This window comes from Erpetoichthys calabaricus, chromosome 2 (assembly GCF_900747795.2).
Source record: "Erpetoichthys calabaricus chromosome 2, fErpCal1.3, whole genome shotgun sequence".
Lineage (NCBI taxonomy): Eukaryota > Metazoa > Chordata > Cladistia > Polypteriformes > Polypteridae > Erpetoichthys > Erpetoichthys calabaricus.
In genome coordinates this window covers 341,662,106-341,684,659 of record NC_041395.2, presented here as the reverse complement: position 1 = coordinate 341,684,659, position 22,554 = coordinate 341,662,106, and the positions used below count along the sequence as shown (strand labels likewise).

General features: G+C 37.6%; 1 protein-coding gene across 1 annotated transcript in view; it reads right to left on the bottom strand.

Moving 5' to 3' along the window:
* Positions 1–4,218, bottom strand: part of alx4a (ALX homeobox 4a) — a 215,232-nt gene extending 211,014 nt beyond the window's left edge. The window contains exon 1 of the mRNA XM_028796058.2: positions 3,821–4,218. Coding sequence (XP_028651891.1) covers positions 3,821–4,166 — 346 coding nt within the window. The 5' untranslated portion in view covers positions 4,167–4,218. The remainder of the gene's footprint in view (positions 1–3,820) is intronic.
* Positions 4,219–22,554: the final 18,336 nt, after the last annotated feature.

Sequence of the window (22,554 nt, the reverse complement as noted above, 5' to 3'; positions counted from 1 at the left end):
AAGAAGAAGAAGAAGAAGAATTTACATATGTAGTAGTACCACTACCATCTTGTTCTCTGTTGCTTTTGATATAATAATAATAATAATAATAATAATTATTATTATTATTATTATAAAAAATTATATTGGCGAATGAAATAGCTGGGCTATCACAGTTTTCATATTATGGACGGAAGGTGAAAGGCACATTTTGATGATAATTTAGCAGAAAGTCTGTTTGCCTAAAACCTCCAAAAGTAGAACTAACCGTCATGGCTGGCTATTTTATAGAAACATATTTTCCTTTCTGTAAAAATGAGATCATTGCAAATTGTATTTGATTTGCGACTCGTCGGCGCGACCGGACCTAACGAGCGCACCAGTGCCCCATTAAAGTGAGAAACAACGTGATAAATTGACTTTGTCGCCGGTAAATCGTGCTTTGTCTGTTTCTGTTTGGGGGGCGACTTTCTTTCTCCTAAACATCTTCTACCCCACAAACACACACGCGCGGATACTACGCAGATATTTCAAAAAGGGTTTTAATTGTATTTCTTCAAATGAGAATCGTGCCCTATAAGCGTAAATCATTGCAAGCGCAGACGCATGAAAACAAAGGTGCTGTCGAAGTTCTTCAGAGCGACAGGGGAACTGTGTTTTGGTTCCAGAAAGGACCGTCCTCATGAAGGTTCAAGAATGAATTTGTATTTCTTTAGATCCGTAACAGGATCCATACATATCCACGAGTAGACGATCACGGATTTGTCAGATTTCAGCGGGCTCATGATTTTTAAAATACAGACCCACAGGCCGCGTTCAGGTTTTCTTGCACTGACTGCACCACATCACAGATTTCTGTTTTGTTCTCATGTTAGGAGGCCTTTCAAAGTCCAATGAACCTACTTCGTATACAATGGACCCTTCACAGGATGAAATGGTTCTTTGTCAAGTAAGGATTCTACAGCACATAACCCAACCGTTATCTTTAAGTGTATTAAAAAAAACAATAAAGCAACAGTTCTAAAGACAAATACATAAACAGCAGTCGGAGAACGGAGAGAAACCCACCAGGCGTTTTGTATGACCAAGCTAACCTGCACTGGTCTCGTGAACTGCACTGTAAAGAAGTCAATAAAGTTACGGCATGTTACTCGGACATTCAAGTAAGCATGTTCCTGTGTTCCCTACAGGTGACGATGCCATCACCACCACCAGTACTACTAAAACAATTTGTGTTGCTACTATTAAAAACAACACCTATGGGCTAAGTCTGTGACCCCGTTTGCTCCAAATGCTCCCATTTTTCTGTCCACTATCAGTTTTGCCGACAGAAGACGAGAGCGCGAAGCCAGACGTCTGAAGTGCCGTACATTCCTACATACAAAAGAAAAGTTCAAATGTAGTAAAAATAAATTAATTACTTAAAAACGACGAGTGTCATTTGTTCATTCCACTTGCCGTTATAAATCTTACATCACCACAAGTTTTGAGGTAAGTACCAGTCAATGCGCGCTTTCCGTTGGATTTTATCGCCAACACTCCTTCTAAAGCTTTTACGAGAACTACGATAATGCGAAAGATTTAAGTATTATTTGCCGTTCTGTGGTTTTGTGCTCTTCTAAGAATAATATTTTTACATGCGCCTTTAATAAGAAGTTGTAAAAATTAACAATACACTATATGCCAAATGCACGCTCTAGGGTTACACATAAATGTCTTTTAAATGGCTGTCCACTCCACTCTGTGCCTCGGTGATGGATGACTTGTTAACTTAACCCTGGCCTCAGCAAACCGGGAGCCTCCTTCACTTTCTTATATTTGCTTGGATAAACAAATTTACAATGAGACACCAAATCGTTAACCTTTAATGATGGATTGAAAGCAGAGCAAAGCGGAAAGCAAGCCGCAAAAAAAAAAGGACATTTTACTATGAATTACTTTTTTTGCTGTTAGTGTAATACTCAAGCTATAAAATGAGTAAAGCATAATTAAATAACAAAAAGAAAGAAAGAAAAAAGAGAAACGAAAGAAAGAATGAAATCCTATTCAAAACACTCATTTAATTAGTAGATAACAGCAAGATTATTAGTTCAATTGTCAAATGCGGCAGCCCCAGACATTAAAGATTGAAAGGCAGATTATCACATTAGATATAATTTAATTTAAACTATTAGGAAAGTAAAATTATGCCGTTTTCCTAATTTTATTACATGAAAGCTATACCTTTAATCATATTAGCAGGGTGTTGTTAAATAGCACCTTTGCTTCGAGGACACTTTACCGTTAGGCGCTTGAATGACTGCTGCGACTTTCAAACCAGACGTCCGTGGACGCAAAACGGGAGCGCGGCCGGCATGAGGCGCACCTCGGGTTACGATATGGAAATGGCGCTGGGAAAAAGTACCCGAAAACAAACAGAGACAATCATTTGGGAAGGTATTTTAGCAGTTATGAGGAATGTGACTTTTTGGTCTCTCTTTTTTATTTTGTGTCTTCCAGATTTACTCTCATTGCATGTCACAAGTTGGCGCCCACTAATGCAGCTCGGGATAGTGGACATTTTAAACGAAACACTTAGGAGACGGCGAAAGGTACATCGGTAAGTGTTTATTTTATATATATGTGTACAATATATATGTATATATATATATATATGTAGAGAGAGAGAGAGAGAGAGAGAGAGAGAGAGGACACCTATATAATAGCTATATGTGAAAGGCACTATAAAATAGATATAATTACAAGACATGGTCAGCAATAGAAAACTAGAAAGGAATTTAATAAAAAAATGAAAAGCATTATATAACAGATATAGACGGTAGAAAGACAGGAGTAACACTAATTGGAAGACAGATATGAAAACTTGAAAATAACAGAGATATGAAAGGCACTATATAATAATTAGATAAGATAGGAATTATATTATCAAAAAGATAGGTAGACAGAGAACAAATCCGTTATATACTGTAATTTAAAAGACATCAAAAGAGAGAGAAAAAAGTCATGTAATAGATATAAATGGAACTGCTTTGTAGATATGGAAGGCACAATGTAAGACATAAACTGATATAAAAGGCACTGTATAAAAGATGGATATATAATGTACTTCATAATACATAGACAAGAAAAGAGAATACAATGAATAGGTCAATAACGCACAGATAGATAGATAGATAGATAGATAGATAGATAGATAGATAGATAGATAGATAGATAGATAGATAGATAGATAGATAGATAGATTCTTAAAAAGAAAGGTGACATTGAGGTTCTTCAGAGCAATGCCATAGTGGAACCATTTCTGCTTCCCACAAGAACCATCCATATAAAGGTTCCAGAACGAATTGTTTTTTTTTTTTTAATTTAGGTTTGTAAGGCTTCATAAATAACCTTGAAGAAATGATAACAGATTTGTGGAATACCAAAGGGGTCCTGATTTTAAAATGATTCTTGCTTCATATAACACGGGCTAAGTTCGGGTTTTCGTGAGCTGTCAGTATCATGCTGTATATTAAATATTTCATTTTTGTCCAGGTATTAGATGCGTTTTCAAAGCCCAAAGAACCAAATTCATATGTAAAGAACCCTAAAAGGATGAAATGGTTCTTTGTCAAGTAATGGCTGTATGAGGAAGCGCACAACTCAATAAGGAATCATTAAAGAACGGTTATTTTAAGTGTGTAGATAGACAGGAAAGAAAGTATAAAATGTTAGATAGATAGATAGATAGATAGATAGATAGATAGATAGATAGATAGATAGATTTGCCATCTAAAGCCTGCTGAATATTATACTTCAATGAACACTGAAACAGCGATATTCCGATTAAAAGTCTACTTACTATAACAAACGAGCGCTCCGTTGTGGTTGCTTTCCTGGTGGTGTTTGTTTCCTTCTGGAGGAGTTTTGGATGAAGTCCTCTGCATGTAGAGGTGGTATTTGTTAAAAGTACCTTCCCCAGAACTGGCATCCAATGGCTGGCATTCCTGTTGGAAAGGACTCCGCGACTTTTCCCCATAAGCCTGACCTTTGTTGGTCAGGAAAGTGGGGCTGTACTTGGTGTCATTTGCTTGAAATGTCCTAAACGGGTTCGTTTGGTGCTGATCTCTACTTTGCTGTGCGGAATTGCTATAATAGGAATCCATGACCGTCATGTCACAGTATGAAACACAAGTCTCAGCGTTCATTCCTAAAACAATCCAAGATTTTTTTTTCCTTTTCTCCGCTCTCTTCCTTTTGCACACTCTCTCATACACAGAAACGCACGCTCTCTCTCTCTCTCTCTCTCTCTCTCTCTCTCTCTCTCTCTCTCTCTCTCTCTCTCTCACTCACACACACACACACACACACACACACACACACTGAGAAGCAGATGGAGTTAAAAGGATTCAGATGTTTTCCAGAGTCTGCGAGTTGACCGAAAGCAAAAGAAAAACTCGCTGTCCCCCTTCAGGCTCTGAAGGCGGACGAAGGAAAGGAACTTTTTCTCTTGAAGATGCGACTGAAGGACTCTTCAAAGCTGCGTAAAACGGCCACTCCTCAACTAATATGCAGAGGAACGAATGAGGTCGACTCTTTCAGCAAAAAAAAAAAAAAGTGCATAAAAAGACCCTTTATTATGAATTCAAGGGGACGAGACACATGACATTAATGTAATTAGGTATAAGAATATAACACGGATTGAAAGTGAAAGGTATCACCGCGCGGGCAATTTAATGCTTGTGACACAGTCGATTTGTAACGGTCCTCTTAGTGGTGACAATCTGCTGCATTGGACGTTTTATCACAACTGTTGGTTTGCATAGCTGAACACACGACAAAGTCGACCTTCACTATTAGAGCTAAAATTAAAGCTGAATTAAAAAAAAGAAAGTGAAACAATGTAAATGACAATTTTTATAATATTTTAGCCGATCATGTTTGCTATGCATTTTCATATTTTACCAGTCACGTGTAAACCTGTTATTAAACATATTAATATATTTAATCATGTGTAATAATATTAAACGCGCTTATTTCTGTGGAAACATGCAAATGCTCAATGTGGTAGAAATACAAGCTTTTTTTTCCAAACATCTTCCTGAACAGGGCGTTGTTCAAAACTGAAAAAAGAGACTCAAATACAAATTAGATTTTTGTTGAAGCTTAATTTATCCAAAAATTCTAATACTTAGCTTGGCTTAACAAACCTGAAAAAGCTGTCACCCTGCACAGTCCGAATGTCCTGTCACTGGTGCTGATCAAAATAAAAGGAGATTAAGACGAAGACACACACGTTTATTATAATTACTTTATTAAGATAGATAGATAGATAGATAGATAGATAGATAGATAGATAGATAGATAGATAGATAGATAGATAGATAGATAGATAGATAGATGAAAGGCACTATATGATAGATAGATAGATAGATAGATAGATAGATGAAAGGCACTATATGATAGATAGATAGATAGATAGATAGATAGATAGATAGATAGATAGATAGATAGATAGATAGATAGATAGATAGGCAGGCGGAAAGTTTTTAAAAGCAGTATATCAGGCCCCATTACAACGTTATATGGTTGCCTTCCTGCAGTCTTCTTATTCTGCATTTAAAAGTTGCCGCAGCCTATTTGTGACTCTCTTTTCTTAATCGAATGCAACTCCTTTTCTTCTCCCCCGCATATTTGCTGCACTTTCATAATGTCTACTGTCATATTCCAATTTCGAAAGAGATTGGTGTTGAAGAGACACGGGGAAATACTGAAAAATACTCATGCAATACGATTCAGAAATTGCTTTTTATGTGGTCATTAATAATTATCCATAGCTCAGTTATGATTTACTTTGACTTGATACTCCCCACGTGTCTATTCAATATGTTTTTACGAAAAGGGAACACAAAGGTTTGTCTTTCCTGGAGTGTTTGTAGCGCTGTTTCTTCAACATTAGACTCCGGTGCGCGCGTCCGCTTTCTGAAAGGTGCCTGTTTATTGGTGTTTAGTAAGAGCGCACATATGGAGGACTATTTCAGGCAAATTTAAATAAAAAAATGCAGAGATAAACTCTGAAAGGTGACCATAAAAACACAATAATGTTTAAATGTGTCATACAATATTCTTCAGATGCAGACCGCTCAGAGGACGAAGAATTCGAAGCTTCTTGAATTTAAAGTTTCCCCTTCGTGCAGTCATTCTGCCCAAGTTTTTCCTTGAACTCGTGTCCACAGTGGACGCGCACAGTCACAACTTTGAGCATGCGCTGTGTTTGCCTCGGGCATGCTGTGGCTCAGAGGCGCAGACAAATTTGTGACAGTGAGCGTCATCCGATCACCTTTGACATTTTTAATTTCATTGCCTATTTCATGTTGCATGGGGGTATATAGCACTGAAAGAAACACATGAGAAAATCATTTATGTATAAATAAGCAACCAAAAAACATACTTCATGATACATTCAATTATTTATAGTGTATTGTTTTTTTATTGTCACATTTCACAGTATTTGTTTATTTGCTGTTGTCCGAAATACTTCTCAATGGAATAATAATAATAATAATAATTGGAGAATCCACTGCATCCACTAAATAGTATCATCTCCAGACAGAGGAGCAGCTTCAGCGACAGACTGCTGTCACTTTCCTTCTCCACTGACAGATTGAGGAGATCGTTCCTACCCCAAACTATGCGACTCTTCAATTCCACCCGGGTAAACGTTAACATTTAACATTATACAAAGTTATTGTCTGTTTTTTACCTGCATTATTATCAATCTTTAATTTAATATTATTTATTGTATCAGTATGCTGCTGCTGAAGAATGTGAATTTCCCCTTGGGATTAATAAAATCTATCTATCTATCTATCTATCTATCTATCTATCTATCTATCTATCTATCTATCTATCTATCTATCTATCTATCTATCTATCTATCTATCTATCTATCTATCTAATAATTATTATTTACATGTATATAGCGCTTTTCTCACTACTCATATATACAAAACAGCCGTGAAAAGTGGCTCAGGAAATTAAATATCCATTCACTCCACAGCTCTCTCAGCACCCATTAATGTAGCACAGGCGTCTTTTTGATGCGAGAGAAAATCCTCAGTGGCACTTTAAGATAGATAGATAGATAGATAGATAGATAGATAGATAGATAGATAGATAGATAGATAATTCTTTATTAATCCCAAAGGGGAAATCAAAACTTTAAGAATGCGCATTCTGGACAAAGCAAACATTTTATTGTGGGGTTCAAATATAGAAAGCTTTAGCATGTCGGCGCAGGAGAGCTAAACGGAATGTCACGAAAAAAGGTGAATACCCAAGGAGGTGGCGGATATTCTTTATTATTATTATTATTATTACATAATACACTTTTAAAAAAATGTGAAAATTTTTAGTTTACTCTTGTGATATCCTCAAGTGGATTCTTCAAAATGTTTTAACATAAAATTAAGTTTTAAATTGGTTTACTGCGGCACTACGGACTTCCAGTTCAGTGACAAGCGGATTTACGTCGCCATCAAACAGTAAATATGCTGCATCACTTGTGCCACGATTGTTAAGAAACTTTCTTTAGTGGTAGTAAGACCGACAGAACCGATCGAAAAAATGTAAGAAGAAAATATCTGAAGACGGTGGCGCCCCGGGAGTCCAACAGCAAAGGTCAGTCGGCGTGATTGTGTGACGAGCGGTTTGCTTTCGGCTTGAGTCTGTCGATGGTATTCTCAGGGTAAACTCGAATTATTTAGTGCTGAAAACATCAGAGACCATCGAATCATCCATGTTATATATAGTCTCCGGATTCCTTTCTTAAAATATAACACGTATCACACCGGCAGGCTTTAGAAGAAAATAATAATAATAAAAAAAAAGTCCCTACGTGTTTTACACAAACAACGTGCGAATTGACGGGCAAAGCGATATTCCGTTGTGTATGTTAGCACGACTGGAATGACGGAGAGCGGCCGTCTTCGATTACAAACACAACACGCAGTCAAAGAGCGCCTCTTGTTGCACTGAGTTACCTGCGGCCTCCATAGCACACAAGCACTTTACTTCATATAACGTATTCAGATCAAATTGGGTCTTAGGCCCAACATTCAAATCTTCAGGATCTGGACATTATTTAAATAAATAAATAAATAAATAAGCAAGTAAATAAATAAGCAAGTAAATAAATAAATAAATCCAAACCCCCCAGAGCTCATGCAACTCGCCAGAGCGTTCATCTGCTCTTTAAGCAAACCCGCGTGTTCCGCGGCCGCAGCTTCACCGGAGGGTACTGATGAACTCCAAAGCAAATACACGGAATCCCCCCACTGTTAAGGCGTGCCATGCAAATATCAACTAACTGATGGGTCAGCGGCTAAGACGCTACATAAATCTCTTAGCACAAGAAACCTGGCAAATACGCAGCCAAGAAGCAAAGAAAATGGCAGCGCGCTAAATAAAGAAGCGCTAAACCTAAATATACTTTCACTAAATAGGCGCATTTGTGCCATATAATGTATTTGATATGATATACTATAAAATACATATATTATATTATATTATTCATTTTGATGTCATACGTCATGAGTATAACCAGATGTAATACATCTTTATCTTGCAATGTTCTTTGGGCAAATGCCAAAAGCGTAGTAACTACCGAATAAAAAACTAACTTTTAAAAGAGATATTTAAATCAGTTGATAAATAAACCAATCTGTTCAGTCTGCAGTGCACACTGCATGTAACGGGGATGTCACCGGAATTGAAGCCTGACCGCTTTGTTCCTGCTAAGTTATTGTCGCTGCTTAGCTAATACCTTTGGCCGACTTACAACATTTGAGCGACACGATTCATTTTGATTTTTCCACATTAAAGGGTCTTGTTCATCTCCACACAATATCAGTAAGAGGATCTGGACCCACAGCCACGGAGGTTGTTGTTCAAAGCCTTAACCGCTACGCCACATTGCCTATTCCTCACCTCGGTGACTCAGTGTGGCCCCCCAGAGCACGTCGCTTAACACTCCAAAAGTGACAAAAACAAAACGTCTACAAACAAGTGTGACGTGTCCTGATCTCGAGAGAGAAGTGCGGCGGCTTCAATCAAGATACACGACATGGATTTGTCTTTCAATCTGAAGTCTTGAGAAGTCAAGCAAAATGACTGGCTAACCGAGCAGATGACAATATGCAAGATTTCAAAGCAACTCAGGCCCCTTCTTCAGGCGAGATGTAATCCAGAAACTGGAGTTCCCTGTGTTTTATATAGACAGGACAAGTAGCAACATTGGTAAATCTTTAAGTGAGACATCTTAAATGTAAAAAAAAATTAATAGACCTCTTCAGGCTAAGATTCATTTAACAAGAGAGAAGAACAACGTATGGTTAAGATCTTTACTGTCCAACAAAGTCATTTGAAGTTTCCAATGAGTTTTTCCATACAAATGTACACTGAAAAAAAATAAGATGATGATTCACACTTAATATTTTCAATCTGAACCAGCTTATTAGCTTATTGATCCCACAATTTGTAAGTTGAGGCCAGGGCCGGATTTATATGAAAAGAGGCCCTAGGCTATTCCACTTATGAGGCCCTTTCACCTTCCATTTTTAAGTTTGTAAATTACATGAGAGATAATAAAATACGTAATACGCGTTGATCTTAACCAATACATTTTTATGTTTGTTTATTAGTCATATGCGTAGAATTTCTCCTTATTTTCGGTTCAGTGTTTTAGTGTTCACTGTTTTTAGAATAGTGTAATTTTAATTTTGCTAACAATTTGAATGTAGGCCCCTCTTGATCTTGAGGCCCTAGGCTGAAGCCTAGTTAGCCTATAGGAAAATCCGGCCCTGGTTGAGGCAAATCATTTAGAGTGATTGGGTGCAACTCACTTGTTTTATACTGAAGTAAATCTATTTTTTAAGTTGTTCTTCTTTTTTGGCAGTTGGAAAACCATCACACTGGAAAGTTCAACCGAAAGAATATACAAACGGCCCGTCAAACACAGCACATGAACAACCTCCATCCATCCATCCATCCATTTTCCAACCCGCTGAATCCGAACACAGGGTCACGGGGGTCTGCTGGAGCCAATCCCAGCCAACACAGGGCACAAGGCAGGGAACCAATCCCGGGCAGGGTGCCAACCCACCGCAGGACACACACAAACACACCCACCCTAAAATATTAATTTAACTGAAATAGGATTTTTACGTTTATTCCCTCCACCATAACTTACTTTGGTACAAACAATTTTTTTTTACTTTGATTGAGATCTGAAACCAAATAGTTCAAGCTACAACACTAAATGACTAATGTTAAGTTGCTTCAAAAAGAAAATTTACGTTGAATGAACAACATCAATGTTATAATTTTTTCAGTGATATAGGGTGTTGTACCGTGTTAGGTAAATCTTTAAGTGAAGCATCTTAAATGTAAAAAAATTAATAGACCTCTTCAGGCTAAGATTCATTTAACAAGAGAGAAGAACAATGTATGGTCAAGATCTTTACTGTCCAACAAAGTCTTTTGAAGTTTCCGATGAGTTTTTCCATAGGGTGTTGTACCGTGTTAGCCATTATGAATGTAGAGAAAAGCCAAGCTAAATGACACCTTTTATTGGCTAACTAAAAAGATTACAATATGCCAGCTTTCGAGGTAACTCAGGCCCCTTCTTCAGACAAGATGTAATACAGAAACTGGAGTTCCCTGTGTTTATATACACACTCTAGGACAAGAAACAACATTGTCAAATCTTTAAATGAGAAATTTTAAATGTAAAAAATTAATAGATTCATTCAGGCCAGGGCAGAGTGGTGGCTCTGAGGCTAGGGATCTGCACTGGCAATCGGAAGGTTGCCAGTTCGAATCCTGTAAATGCCAATAGGGACTCTGCTCTGTTAGACCCTTAACCTGCAATTGCTGAGCGCTTTGAGTAGTGAGAAAAAGCGCTATATAAATGCAAAGAATTATTATAATTATAGGGTTAATTTAACAAGAGAGAGAAGAACAATGTCTGATTAAGATCTTTGGATAAGATAACTGTCCAACAAGTCTTTGGAAGTTGAGTTTTTCCATACAATGTGAATCTGTATGGGCGGCACGGTGGCGCAGTGGTAGCGCTGCTGCCTCGCAGTTAGAAGACCTGAGGTTCGCTTCCCGGGTCCACCCTGCGTGGAGTTTGCATGTTCTCCCCGTGTCTGCGTGGGTTTCCTCCCACAGTCCAAAGACATGCAGGTTAGGTGGATTGGTGATTCTAAATTGTCCCTAGTGTGTGCTTGGTGTGTGGGTGTGTTTGTGTGTGTCTTGCGGTGGGTTGGCACCCTGCCCAGGATTGGTTCCCTGCCTTGTGCCCTGTGTTGGCTGGGATTGGCTCCAGCAGACCCCCGTGACCCTGTGTTTGGATTCAGCGGGTTGGAAAATGGATGGATGGATGGATGAATCTGTAGTCGGGTTGTCTGTCAGTCTGAGAGATGTAAACAATCCTCATCCATCCATTATCCAACCCGCTGAATCCGAACACAGGGTCACGGGGGTCTGCTGGAGCCAATCCCAGCCAACACAGGGCACAAGGCAGGAACCAATCCTGGGCAGGGTGCCAACCCACCGCGGAAACAATCCTCATATCTGGCCAACCCATGTTGTAAAGTATTAAATTCTAGCATGAGTTTAACTTCCCATTCTTTTCTCTCTTGCTGTGTACTGAAGTTGCCCATAAGCCCTGTGACTTTAAAGTCCTTCTCACAGTGTCCATGCCTGTTGAAGTGGGCCACAACAGGAACAGCTGTGTCGCCACGTTTAATGTGGATCCTGTGTAAATTCATTCTCTGGCGGAGTGTTTGTCCAGTTTCTCCGACATAGAGTGCAGTGTCAGGACATTTCATGCAGAGAATTAGGTAGATGATCCACATACAAATGTGGATCTGTAGTCAGGTTGTCTGTGTCAGTCTGAGAGATACAAACAATCCCGTCTCTATTTACGCCATGTTGGAATGTGTTACATTTCAGCCTGAGTTTGACTTCTCATTCTGTTCTCTCTTGCTGTGTTCTGAAGTTGCCCATAAGCACTGGGACTTTAAAGTCCCTCTCACGAGCAGCTCAGGCCCGTTCTTCAGGCAAGTTGTTGAAGTTGTCGTAGTACCTGAGCTGCTTGCATATTGTAATCTGCTCAGTTACCCAATAAAGGGGGTCATTTTGCTTGACTTTTCATTACATTCATAACGGCTAACGTGGTACAACACCCTAGTATTACAGACTCATATTCATTGGAATGATTTGGAGTTACAGTTCTTCATTTCATCTTGACAGACTGCTTATACATTTAACAGATTCAGGTGACTTTTTTCCCTCTTGCGTTTAGTGTTAAAATATTATATTTCAGATAATTCATTATTATAGATGGTGCCTATATACCAGGGAGCATTGTGCCGAAAGTGGGCACCATCTCTGATTGGGACACATCAGGCCGTCGCTGGGCAGTTATCTTTATTATACAGTGCTCTGAAAACGTGCGGTTTTGAAACATGGGCACCAGCTTTCAACTTTTAAACCTGCGGTAAGGGTCAATGTGGATAAGGCTTTGAACTTTACACCCTGAGATTGTGGCTTCAAGTCCCGTTATTGGCGCAGAGTGACCCTGAGTAAGTCACTTCACCTGCCTGATGGACTCCACGAATGCAATGTAAGGAATTGCGTATCTCAAGTGTTGTAAGTCGCTATGGATGGAGATAGATAGAGACATAAACCTAAAAATAAAAAAGAGCCAACTACAGTTCGTTCTGAAGGATTGACACTTTTTATCAACTAAATGGAAAAAAGTTACATGGCAGGAAGAAGCGTTTATTTATTATTTTTGTTTATGAAAGACGGCCGTTTTATTTCAAATTTATATGAGAATTAAAAAAAAAAGAGCGACGTGAAGATTTTCATTGTTATTTCGTTTTTTATTCCATGACATAAGTGTATTTATTATATATTTTGTCAGTTCACTCCATACCACGCGAAAGTTTTCCGAAAAGACCAGTCTCTGTCTCTTGATAGCTTCTTTAATTTGTCACCAAATTAATCTTATATGCGTTTTTACGCGCCTTGTTGTTGGTGCTTGCTATTTTTGACGCCGTTAAATGAAGATTAAACTTTGAAAAATCAAAGAATGTTCTTCACAACTGGACGGGCTTTTCTTTAAAAGTTCAGGTAAAAAAAAAATTGAAATACATCATCGGAACTAAAAAGAACGAAAGCAAAATAACCGATCTAATTGTGCAGTGCACTTCAAAACGAATCATTATAACAAAAACAAGCGTTTACTGAGATAACAAAGTGCACTCTTCAAAAATATTCTATAAATTAATTATAATTTACTGTATCGTGTAATGCTTTTCACCTAACTGTCTAACTATCTACGGTGCCTTTCCTTTCTATGTATCTGTCTGTCCGCTCTCGTTGAGTTTTGCCTTCTCTGTTACTACTTTGCATATTTTTGTTATCTTTTCACTTGTCGATCGTCTTTCACTTTGTCTTTTTTTTTGCAGTGTCACGTATATCTTTACTTCTTTAGCGCTCTGCGCTTTGAATATGTAATGTAACGGAAGTGCCATCGTAGAGATATAAACGTCTTTAAAAATCTCTTCTGTTTTTAAACCTTAAGTTTCCACAGTCGCGTAATCGACCGTCGAGAATAAAAGTGGATCAACACACCGCTTGTATATGTAAGCCTTAATGCCGAATCACTTCGCACGAGGTTTGAAAGAAAATCAAATATAATTTATCACACGCAAATATACACGCAGTACAATATACTGTAGAGTGCAAAGGCTTAGTTGCCTGTGCACTAGAAAGACGAATATAAAGAAGACATCACGCAACGTCTTGATTTTCTTTCTTTCTTTTTTTAAATTTTCATTAGCAGTTAAAGGAATAATGTTATCAGGCGGATTTATTTATTGAATACTTCCAAATGCAAACACTGAACAAATACATAAATAAACAAATAAATAAATACAATTAAAAATAAAATAATACAATTTTGTGAATCTGAAGTTTCAACTTATTTCGGCTCTTAATTTTTTATTTCTCTTAGTTGCCAGTCGCCGCAGATCAAGAGGAATGGTGTAGTTGTCCTTTTACGACGTCTTCAGTCATCCATTATCTCATCCGGCCCTGCCTGTTTACTAAAACGAGAGAACATTTAGTGGGCCAATTTATGGTCACCGCTTACCGCTGAATTGTGAGGAAGAGCATAAAAAGTCAAACACATTAAACTTTTATAACACCAACTGTTATAGCGTCCCATGATACCGACTTGCGCGGTCTATTCAGATACTGACGAGAGAGACGGAGAGATGAGAAAGGCGCCACATTGGAGAGAAAGAGAGAAGGCGCTGCATGTATATTTATATATGAACGACAAGATAGATAGATAGATAGATAGATAGATAAGAAAGGCACTATATAATAGATAGATAGATAGATAGATAGATGAGAAAGGCACTATATAATAGATAGATAGATAGATAGATAGATAGATAAGAAAGGCACTATATAATAGATAGATAGATAGATAGATAGATAGATAGATAGATGAGAAAGGCACTATATAATAGATAGATAGATAGATAGATAGATAGATAGATAAGAAAGGCACTATAAAATAGATAGATAGATAGATGAGAAAGGCACTATATAATAGATAGATAGATAGATAGATAAGAAAGGCACTATATAATAGATAGATAGATAGATAGATAGATAGATAGATAGATAGATAAGAAAGGCACTATATAATAGATAGATAGATAGATAGATAGATAGATAGATAGATAGATGAGGAAGGCACTATATAATAGATAGATAGATGAGAAAGGCACTATATAATAGATAGATAGATAGATAGATAAGAAAGGCACTATATAATAGATAGATAGATAGATAGATAGATAGATAAGAAAGGCACTATATAATAGATAGATAGATAGATAGATAGATAGATAGATAGATAGATAGATGAGAAAGGCACTATATAATAGATAGATAGATAGATAGATAGATAGATAGATAGATAAGAAAGGCACTATATAATAGATAGATAGATAGATAGATAGATAGATAGATAGATAGATAGATAGATAGATAAGAAAGGCACTATATAATAGATAGATAGATAGATGGATAAGAAAGGCACTATATAATAGTTATATAGATAGATGGATGAGAAAGGCACTATATAATAGATAGATAGATAGATAGATAGATAGATAGATAGATAGATATGGCACTATCTATCTATCTATCTATCTATCTATCTATCTATCTATCTATCTATCTATCTATCTATCTATTTAATAGATAGATAATACATTTTTTATATAGCTCCTTCCCCAGGCTCAAGGCGCTTGATATTTTAGATGAGATATTTTATTTAAAAAATGCATTTATAAAACAAAAGAACAGTAACGCCAGGCATTAAATCAAATATAAGAAACAGACATTAAAAATCTTTACAGGAAAAAAAAAACATTACAAAAACAAAGGAAAACCGCCATCAATCAAATCAATAGATTTCTGATGAAAAGCCCCTTCTCCTGGTCCATAGCTAATTCCCCAAACCCCCGCCCCACCTTATCCACAGAATCCCGTTTGCATTGACTCATCGGGAAGGGGACGCTGGCTCACGCATGTTGCTGCCGCGCCTTACTGTTAACAACACTAAGCACCTTGCGCATGGGAAAGGCGCTATATAAATGCAATTCATTATTATTATTATTATTATTATTTATTTAAGTATCAATAAGTTCAAAATATGCAAATTCTATTTTAAATTCGCTTTTAACTAACACTTTAAACATCGGTGAAACACCAGTAGTCAAAGCATTCTAATCTTATTTCGCCTTATTTTTAAAATAGCTATTATAGCGTGAAAAAAAATTCAATTAAACAAGGTATTCTTGATTTTTCGAGATCTGCTATACTTCTAAAATATGTGTAAATGTCAATTTCAAACATTTTAAAAAGAGGGTGTACAAAGTCAAATAGAGGTGTCAACCTACGACAATAGACACAAAGAGCAGAAAGAGCAAGAGCTGATCTCAACAGGTCTCATAAAATGAAGATAATAAAGAATTTGTGACGATGGCGCCATATAGTGTCCATTTCAAATCCCCAACTCTTTTCTCTTTTGGCGGATAAATTTACACACAGAGACACACACGTATGAACGACACCAGATGGAGCGTTTTTTCTATCCTTCGATACCGTGTCTTTGTGTTATTTTATGCCTTTCCTATCCATCTCTCCGTCAGATACAGTCTTCCACATCTGTTATGCAGTGCCTATTCATATCGAATAAGTAATACAAATTTTCATGCTTTCAACCGTTAATGCAATTTAGAAGTTTCATTTTTTACATGGCTCCTTTATCCAAGGCGGTTGAGATACAACTGTCTCCACTTGTTTTGCTTTTCTAGTTAGATCGGGGGTTCTCAAAGTCGGGGGTCCACTGTGGCTTCAAGTTTTTGTTCCAGCCAGATTCATAATCAGTGACAACAACTGATCCCACTGACCTCATTTAATTAGCTGCTATTTGTTTTTCTTCTTTTCTTATTCTACATTTAGAAAAGCAGACCAGCGTGATTTTTACATTTATAAGACATTTAAAAAATATTCCTATTTTGGTATAGATTTTAATGCTCAACTCTCATTGGTCGATTTCATTAAATTTTACCCTTTCTCTGTGCAGTTTGCTCCCTTCATTGTATCTTAATAAGAACAATTAAAAACGAGCAGACTACACAGAATCATGAAAGGTTGTAATATAGCGTTGGAGCCAGTAATTATTAAATAATGGATTAAACAATTAGAACACCTGGAAAATGGAAATCAAGATGAAAATATTGTTAAATAAAAAAAAAAACATTTCCATATAATTGCTTAGTATATATATATAAATATATACCAAAATTAGTTTTATACTTTTTATTGTTCCCAAAACTCAGAATCTGGGAAATAACGGTTCACTGAATAAGCCCAGGAGTCCAATTAAAAAACTGAAGCTGGTTAGAATAAAAACTTGCATTCACAGGAGGTTCCCGGGACCGGATTTGAGAACCCCTGAATTAGAGTACAGGCAGGTGAATTGCTTCACTTAAAGTCTCCCATTTATCAGTACAGCGATCTAAACCTCCAACTTGAGGGTGTGAAGTCCAAAGTCTTAACCATGTGGGGTCTGCTTAAACCTTTTTGGTACTTTCTGAAACTGACACTGAACGCCATTTCACCACGTATACGTCATCGTAGGGGTTCTTATTCATATTAAAAGTGTATTTGAGCTTTTGAAGACGTCAGTAATAATTCGATTATCCGTTTCCTGATTTTTTCCCCCCAAATTTTCTTAACGTCGTTTTGCTGGTAGTCAAATTACCTTTGTGGGTAACGGGAGTCTCCTCCATGCCAATAAATGGCTGCCTCCTCGCCTTATGCCTGCTTATTCTTTATTCTTCGATTCTTTTAACAGATCCATGCTATGTCTTGCTTCCAGAATAACGGATTTGAGTGTACGACAGTAACAGAGATAATTACAATAAAGGATTTCATTAAAACATCTGCTGAGCACAGTTTTGCAGTAATACAAATATTGGTGAAAAACGTTTACGCTGTTCCAGTGCAGGAGTTCCACTTGTAGTATGACAAGTAAATGTTAGTTTTGGATTCACGCGGAAACCATGAGGTTTCATCACTGCAAGTGTTCTTGTCCCATCACGCAATGTTTAAGGACAGAGGTGTAGTTTATGTCGGACACGTTCTCGGTACATTAAAGTGCCTTTTTTTTTACCTTCAGCATTTAAAAACACGTTTTCATTGAGACACTGCGTATTCTTATAAAATCCCGGGACTCCTGTAAAGCCTCACTCCCGGCACTTTCTAGCACCGACCCGCCGCTTCCAAATGGCTCGTTCACCGGGGAGCAGCACACTTGAAGGCGGTTAACGCGAATGCGCTCCGCACTTGATCGGCAAGTCTGGGGGACTCCTCGTTTGATCAGAGACAGTGCAAGGAGGTGCGTCTCGATGCGTGGATTGTTACCTTTCGTGTAATTTTATTTTGAGTTGAGCGGCAGGTCCGATTTTCTTTTTTCAAACGGCCAACGCAAGTCTGACTTTGATCCAATCAGAGACGTCAGAATGGATGAAGTCGTGAAGATCTGAATTATTTTGTTTTAAAATTAGTCCAAAAAATTATAAGCATCACAATTCTTACTTGGGTGAAATTAAAAATTTGAATGTTAAAAAAGTATATACTTTTTTTTAAAAAAGAGGAGAATCGTGCATTAATGACAAAAAAGAAAAAATTCAAGATGAAAGCAGCCGGGTATAAAATCTAAATTGATTTATAGAGAATTTTTCATTTTTGTTATATAATGGTGCCATTCATTGCGCCTGACTTCGGGAGCCAAAATGAAGCAAACAGCTCTGTTGTTTCGATGTTATTTAGCGTATCATGTATTTAATTACACCCTTTGTTTTTCCAAACATTTTACCTTAAGAAAAATAGGATTTGATTTTATTTCCATAGTTTTATTATCAAATGGGGACAAGAATAAGGAAAAACAAAACTCAATTTTATTCCAATGGTAATGATCACTCCAGAATTTTATATTCCCCCGCGTATACGAAAACTGAACGTTTAAATCCGTTTCATCTGAATGACGGAAAGGGCGAGTGAAGGAAAAGCACACACCTTGTTGTAAAGTTCCATCGTCCGTAAATTTCACATTAGCTGAAAATGGCCGACAAAATCGTTTCCTTATTGTCCTTGCAGCTTCGAGGTTTCATATCTAAGCGCTTCGGAGAATGTCATTGCAGACACAATTTTTAAATTCGTCAGATTCGAGGTCTTCAGTCAACGACACTCTACACAGACCATAAAGATCAGCCTGATCGATTACTCCCCATGCATATTAAATTAAAATCATTAACAAAAGAAATGCATTGTGCCTTCAGTGCACGGCCTGCGTTTGATGACGAGTCTGTTTGAATTAGAAAAGCTTCGGGTTCAAATTCAGCTTCCAACCTGGGAGTCATGCGTCTGGCCTCCTCTCTTATCGATTTAAATGTTGTCTCTTACGTTAGGCAGATCTAGGATCTGATTCATTCACAGACATCTTTATTGAATGTGCGAGGAGCTTGAAGTCTTTATTAGCCAACGCACGCTGGGGATTTGTTTTGCCCGAAATGTCCTTCTTGTGAGGCTTGGGGTTGTGCTCGTCTTTTCTGTTTATATCCCACTCTGCCCAGGTCTTTAAATGTTTTATAAACAGTGTTCTACTATATCGCCCCATGAAAAATATTTATACAAACATTTATACAATTATTTATGCAAACAGTATCCGCCATGCTTAAATAATAATAATAATAATAATAATAATAATAATAATAATAATAATAATAATAACGGAGCCACTCTCGGAGACCAGCTTTGAGTCGCAGCTCAGTCGCCGTCTGTGTGCAGTTTAGAAGCGCGAGGTCTTCTGCGCGTTTGTTTCTGCAGTTGGCAGTTGGAATGGCGACGGAGCATCGGCCCAGTGCGCGCGCCTGTGCGTGTGCGCGAGTATGAGAGTGCGCGTCCCCTGGTTTGCTTTAACGTTGAAACTGAATTAAGATGATTTATGTAATGGATGAACGGACGAAGATAAAGGTTATAATATTTACTGTAGTATAGAGCTATTCAGTGAGTGCAGGTTTACTAAGTCCAGTAACAAATAATAAATCCATCCATTATCCAACCCGCTATAGCCTCACGGGGGTCTGCTGGAGCCAATCCCAGCCAACACAGGGTGCAAGGCAGGAAACAAACCCCGGGCAGGGTGCCAGCCCACCGCATTGGCGCGCACACACACACCCACCAAGCACACACTAGGGGCAATTTAGAATCGGCAATGCACCTAACCTGCATGTCTTTGGACTGTGGGAGGAAGCCCACAGAGACACGGGGAGAACATGCAAACTCCACGCAAGGAGGACCCGGGAAGCGAACCCGGATCTCCTAACTGCAAGGCAGCCGCGCTACCCACTGCTCCACAAATACTAAATAAATAGCTAAATACTAAAATGAATGTCTAGTGCTAAAGTATAAGTAGAAAAACTTTGTTATTTTAAAATGTTGTTGAATTGTGGCTGTTAATTTGACTGCAATTATGTACTAATTTTTAATAAAGGTCTATTTAAAATTAAAAATGAACAAATACTATTTAGTACTGCTAAAACGAATAATAAAGATAACAGTACTGCTACCGGTATTACTATTTTAGCATATTAAAGTTTGTTGACCCAAAGGAAAATTGCAGAAATGCTGTTAATAATAATATTAGCGACAAAAAAGCGGCAAAAAATACTACTGCTATAGTATAATGCAGTCACCTCCTGGACAACTGCAACTTTTATTAATAGTAACAATAAACGAATAACATCTCTTGCTACTCTATTATAAAAAACGCTTTAAACACAACTAAAACTACTACTATTATTATTATTATTATTATTGATAAATACCAAAGGGTATACATTGCTGCTTGAATTTGGGCACTAACTAAATTTCTGCACAAAACAAAGTTTACAGTGTCGCACTTCAAAAATAGGAAATCAGCTACCTTTGCAGGAGATATGCGGGTTCAGCTGTGTAAAGTTATAGGTGCGGTTATGATGAAGTTTATTATGCCAGAGGGAATTTGCAGCAGGAGAAGGCACTGTTACACAGATAATAGAAAAACAAGCCAAGACACAAGTGACAGCCAGTGCTATTGTATATGCACACATTCAAGATTTGTACAAAGAAGAAAGTGAACTTTTATCAGTACATAATAATAATAATAGCATTGCAGTTGTTCAGCTCCAGGTGACTGGTTCTGAGTCGCAGCTCAGACGCCATCTGTGTGCAGTTTAGAAGCGCGGCGCGGGTTTATCTGCAGTTGCCGCTTTGATTGGCTGCTGTGCGTCGGCCCAGTGCGCGTGCGCGCGTGTACGTGCGTATGAGAGTTGCGCTTCCCCTAAGGTGGACTGGTTTACTCTAACGCTGAACTTGAAATAAACTAATGGACGAATATGACGATAATAATAGTCAACTTATTTTTTTTTTACAGCGCTCTTCAGTGAGCACATGGCTTTATAAATACAATAACAAATAGGCCTACTATTGCTAAAATTAATAATGATGGGGATAGGACAAAATACATACTGTTACTATTATTACTACTTGCGCAAACTATAGTTTGTTGGGCAAAAGGAAAAGTTCAGAAATACATTTAAAAATAAGATTATTAAGAATACAATGACAAGAGCGAATAAATACGCGTTTAGCATAAGAATAACCAACGTCGGTTCCTGGGTCTGGGTGTTTGGTTCAGGTTTTTCTTCCAGACCTGTTGCTTAATTAGAAAACAATCCTCGTCAATAACTGACTTTATTTGATATCACGACTTGTTAGCGCTTTACCTCTGCAATGTCAAGTCTTTCTTAAATCGTAGACTTTTTACCCTTTCTAATGATATCATCCACATGACCCGAAGCCTAAAACGGATGCATAATACTCAGTTCTTCACTTTCTCTACAGTTTTCATCTGAGTATTTTATTAGACCAAAAAGTAAACGATGAATACCACAGGTGTAAATGGAGACAAGCTAGATAGAGAACTGCTGGTTCCTTTGTCATTTGCATCTTATTACTTCAGAACAATTAAAAACTGTTTTAGGACTAAATAAGCAATTAATGGTTCAAAATCTTAACAAATGAGACAACTAAATTGAAGCCGAAAAATGTCACTTGAGCCATAAGTGAACATCAACATACATGACTTCTCATGAAGCCATTGGGTTAGTACAAAAACCTGCAGGCACTGCCGCCCTCCTGGACCTCTGACATTGCTTACCCCTGATTTAAAGGGTCTGGGTCCTAAATAGCAAATCAATTAAATTAAGTTAATTAGCAGCAAATGGTCACTAATTAAGAAAAAAGTTGGAATGAAAACTAGCAACTGTGGCCCTCCAGGGTCAAAGCTTCGTAAGCTTTATACAGGTGCATCTCAATAAATTAGAATATCATAAAAGTGAATTTATTTCAGTAATTCAATTCAAAAAGTGAAACTCATATATTATATACAGTCATATGAAAGAGTTTGAGAGCTCCTCTTAATTCTTTGGATTTTTGTTTCTCATTGGCTGAGCTTTCAAAGTAGCAACTTCCATTTAATATCTGACCTGCCTTATGGAAACAGTAGGATTTCAGCAGTGACATTTAGTTTACTGGATCAACAGAAAATATGCAATATGCATCATAACAAAATTAGACAGGTGCATAAATGTGGGCACCCCAACAGAGTGTGGGGAACAGCCCGGACACAGACAGGTAGACACCATAGTTTCACCCAACACACATTTATTTACAATATGTACAATATAGTAGTGCACACAACCCAGTACCGCAGCACCAATCACCCCTTAAGTCCTGGCCACAACACAATGCCTTAATAGTCTCTGGTCCACCTCCAGTCCTCTCTACCAAGCTTCGTCCTTCTTCCTCCCGACTCTTCCAATGGTTCCG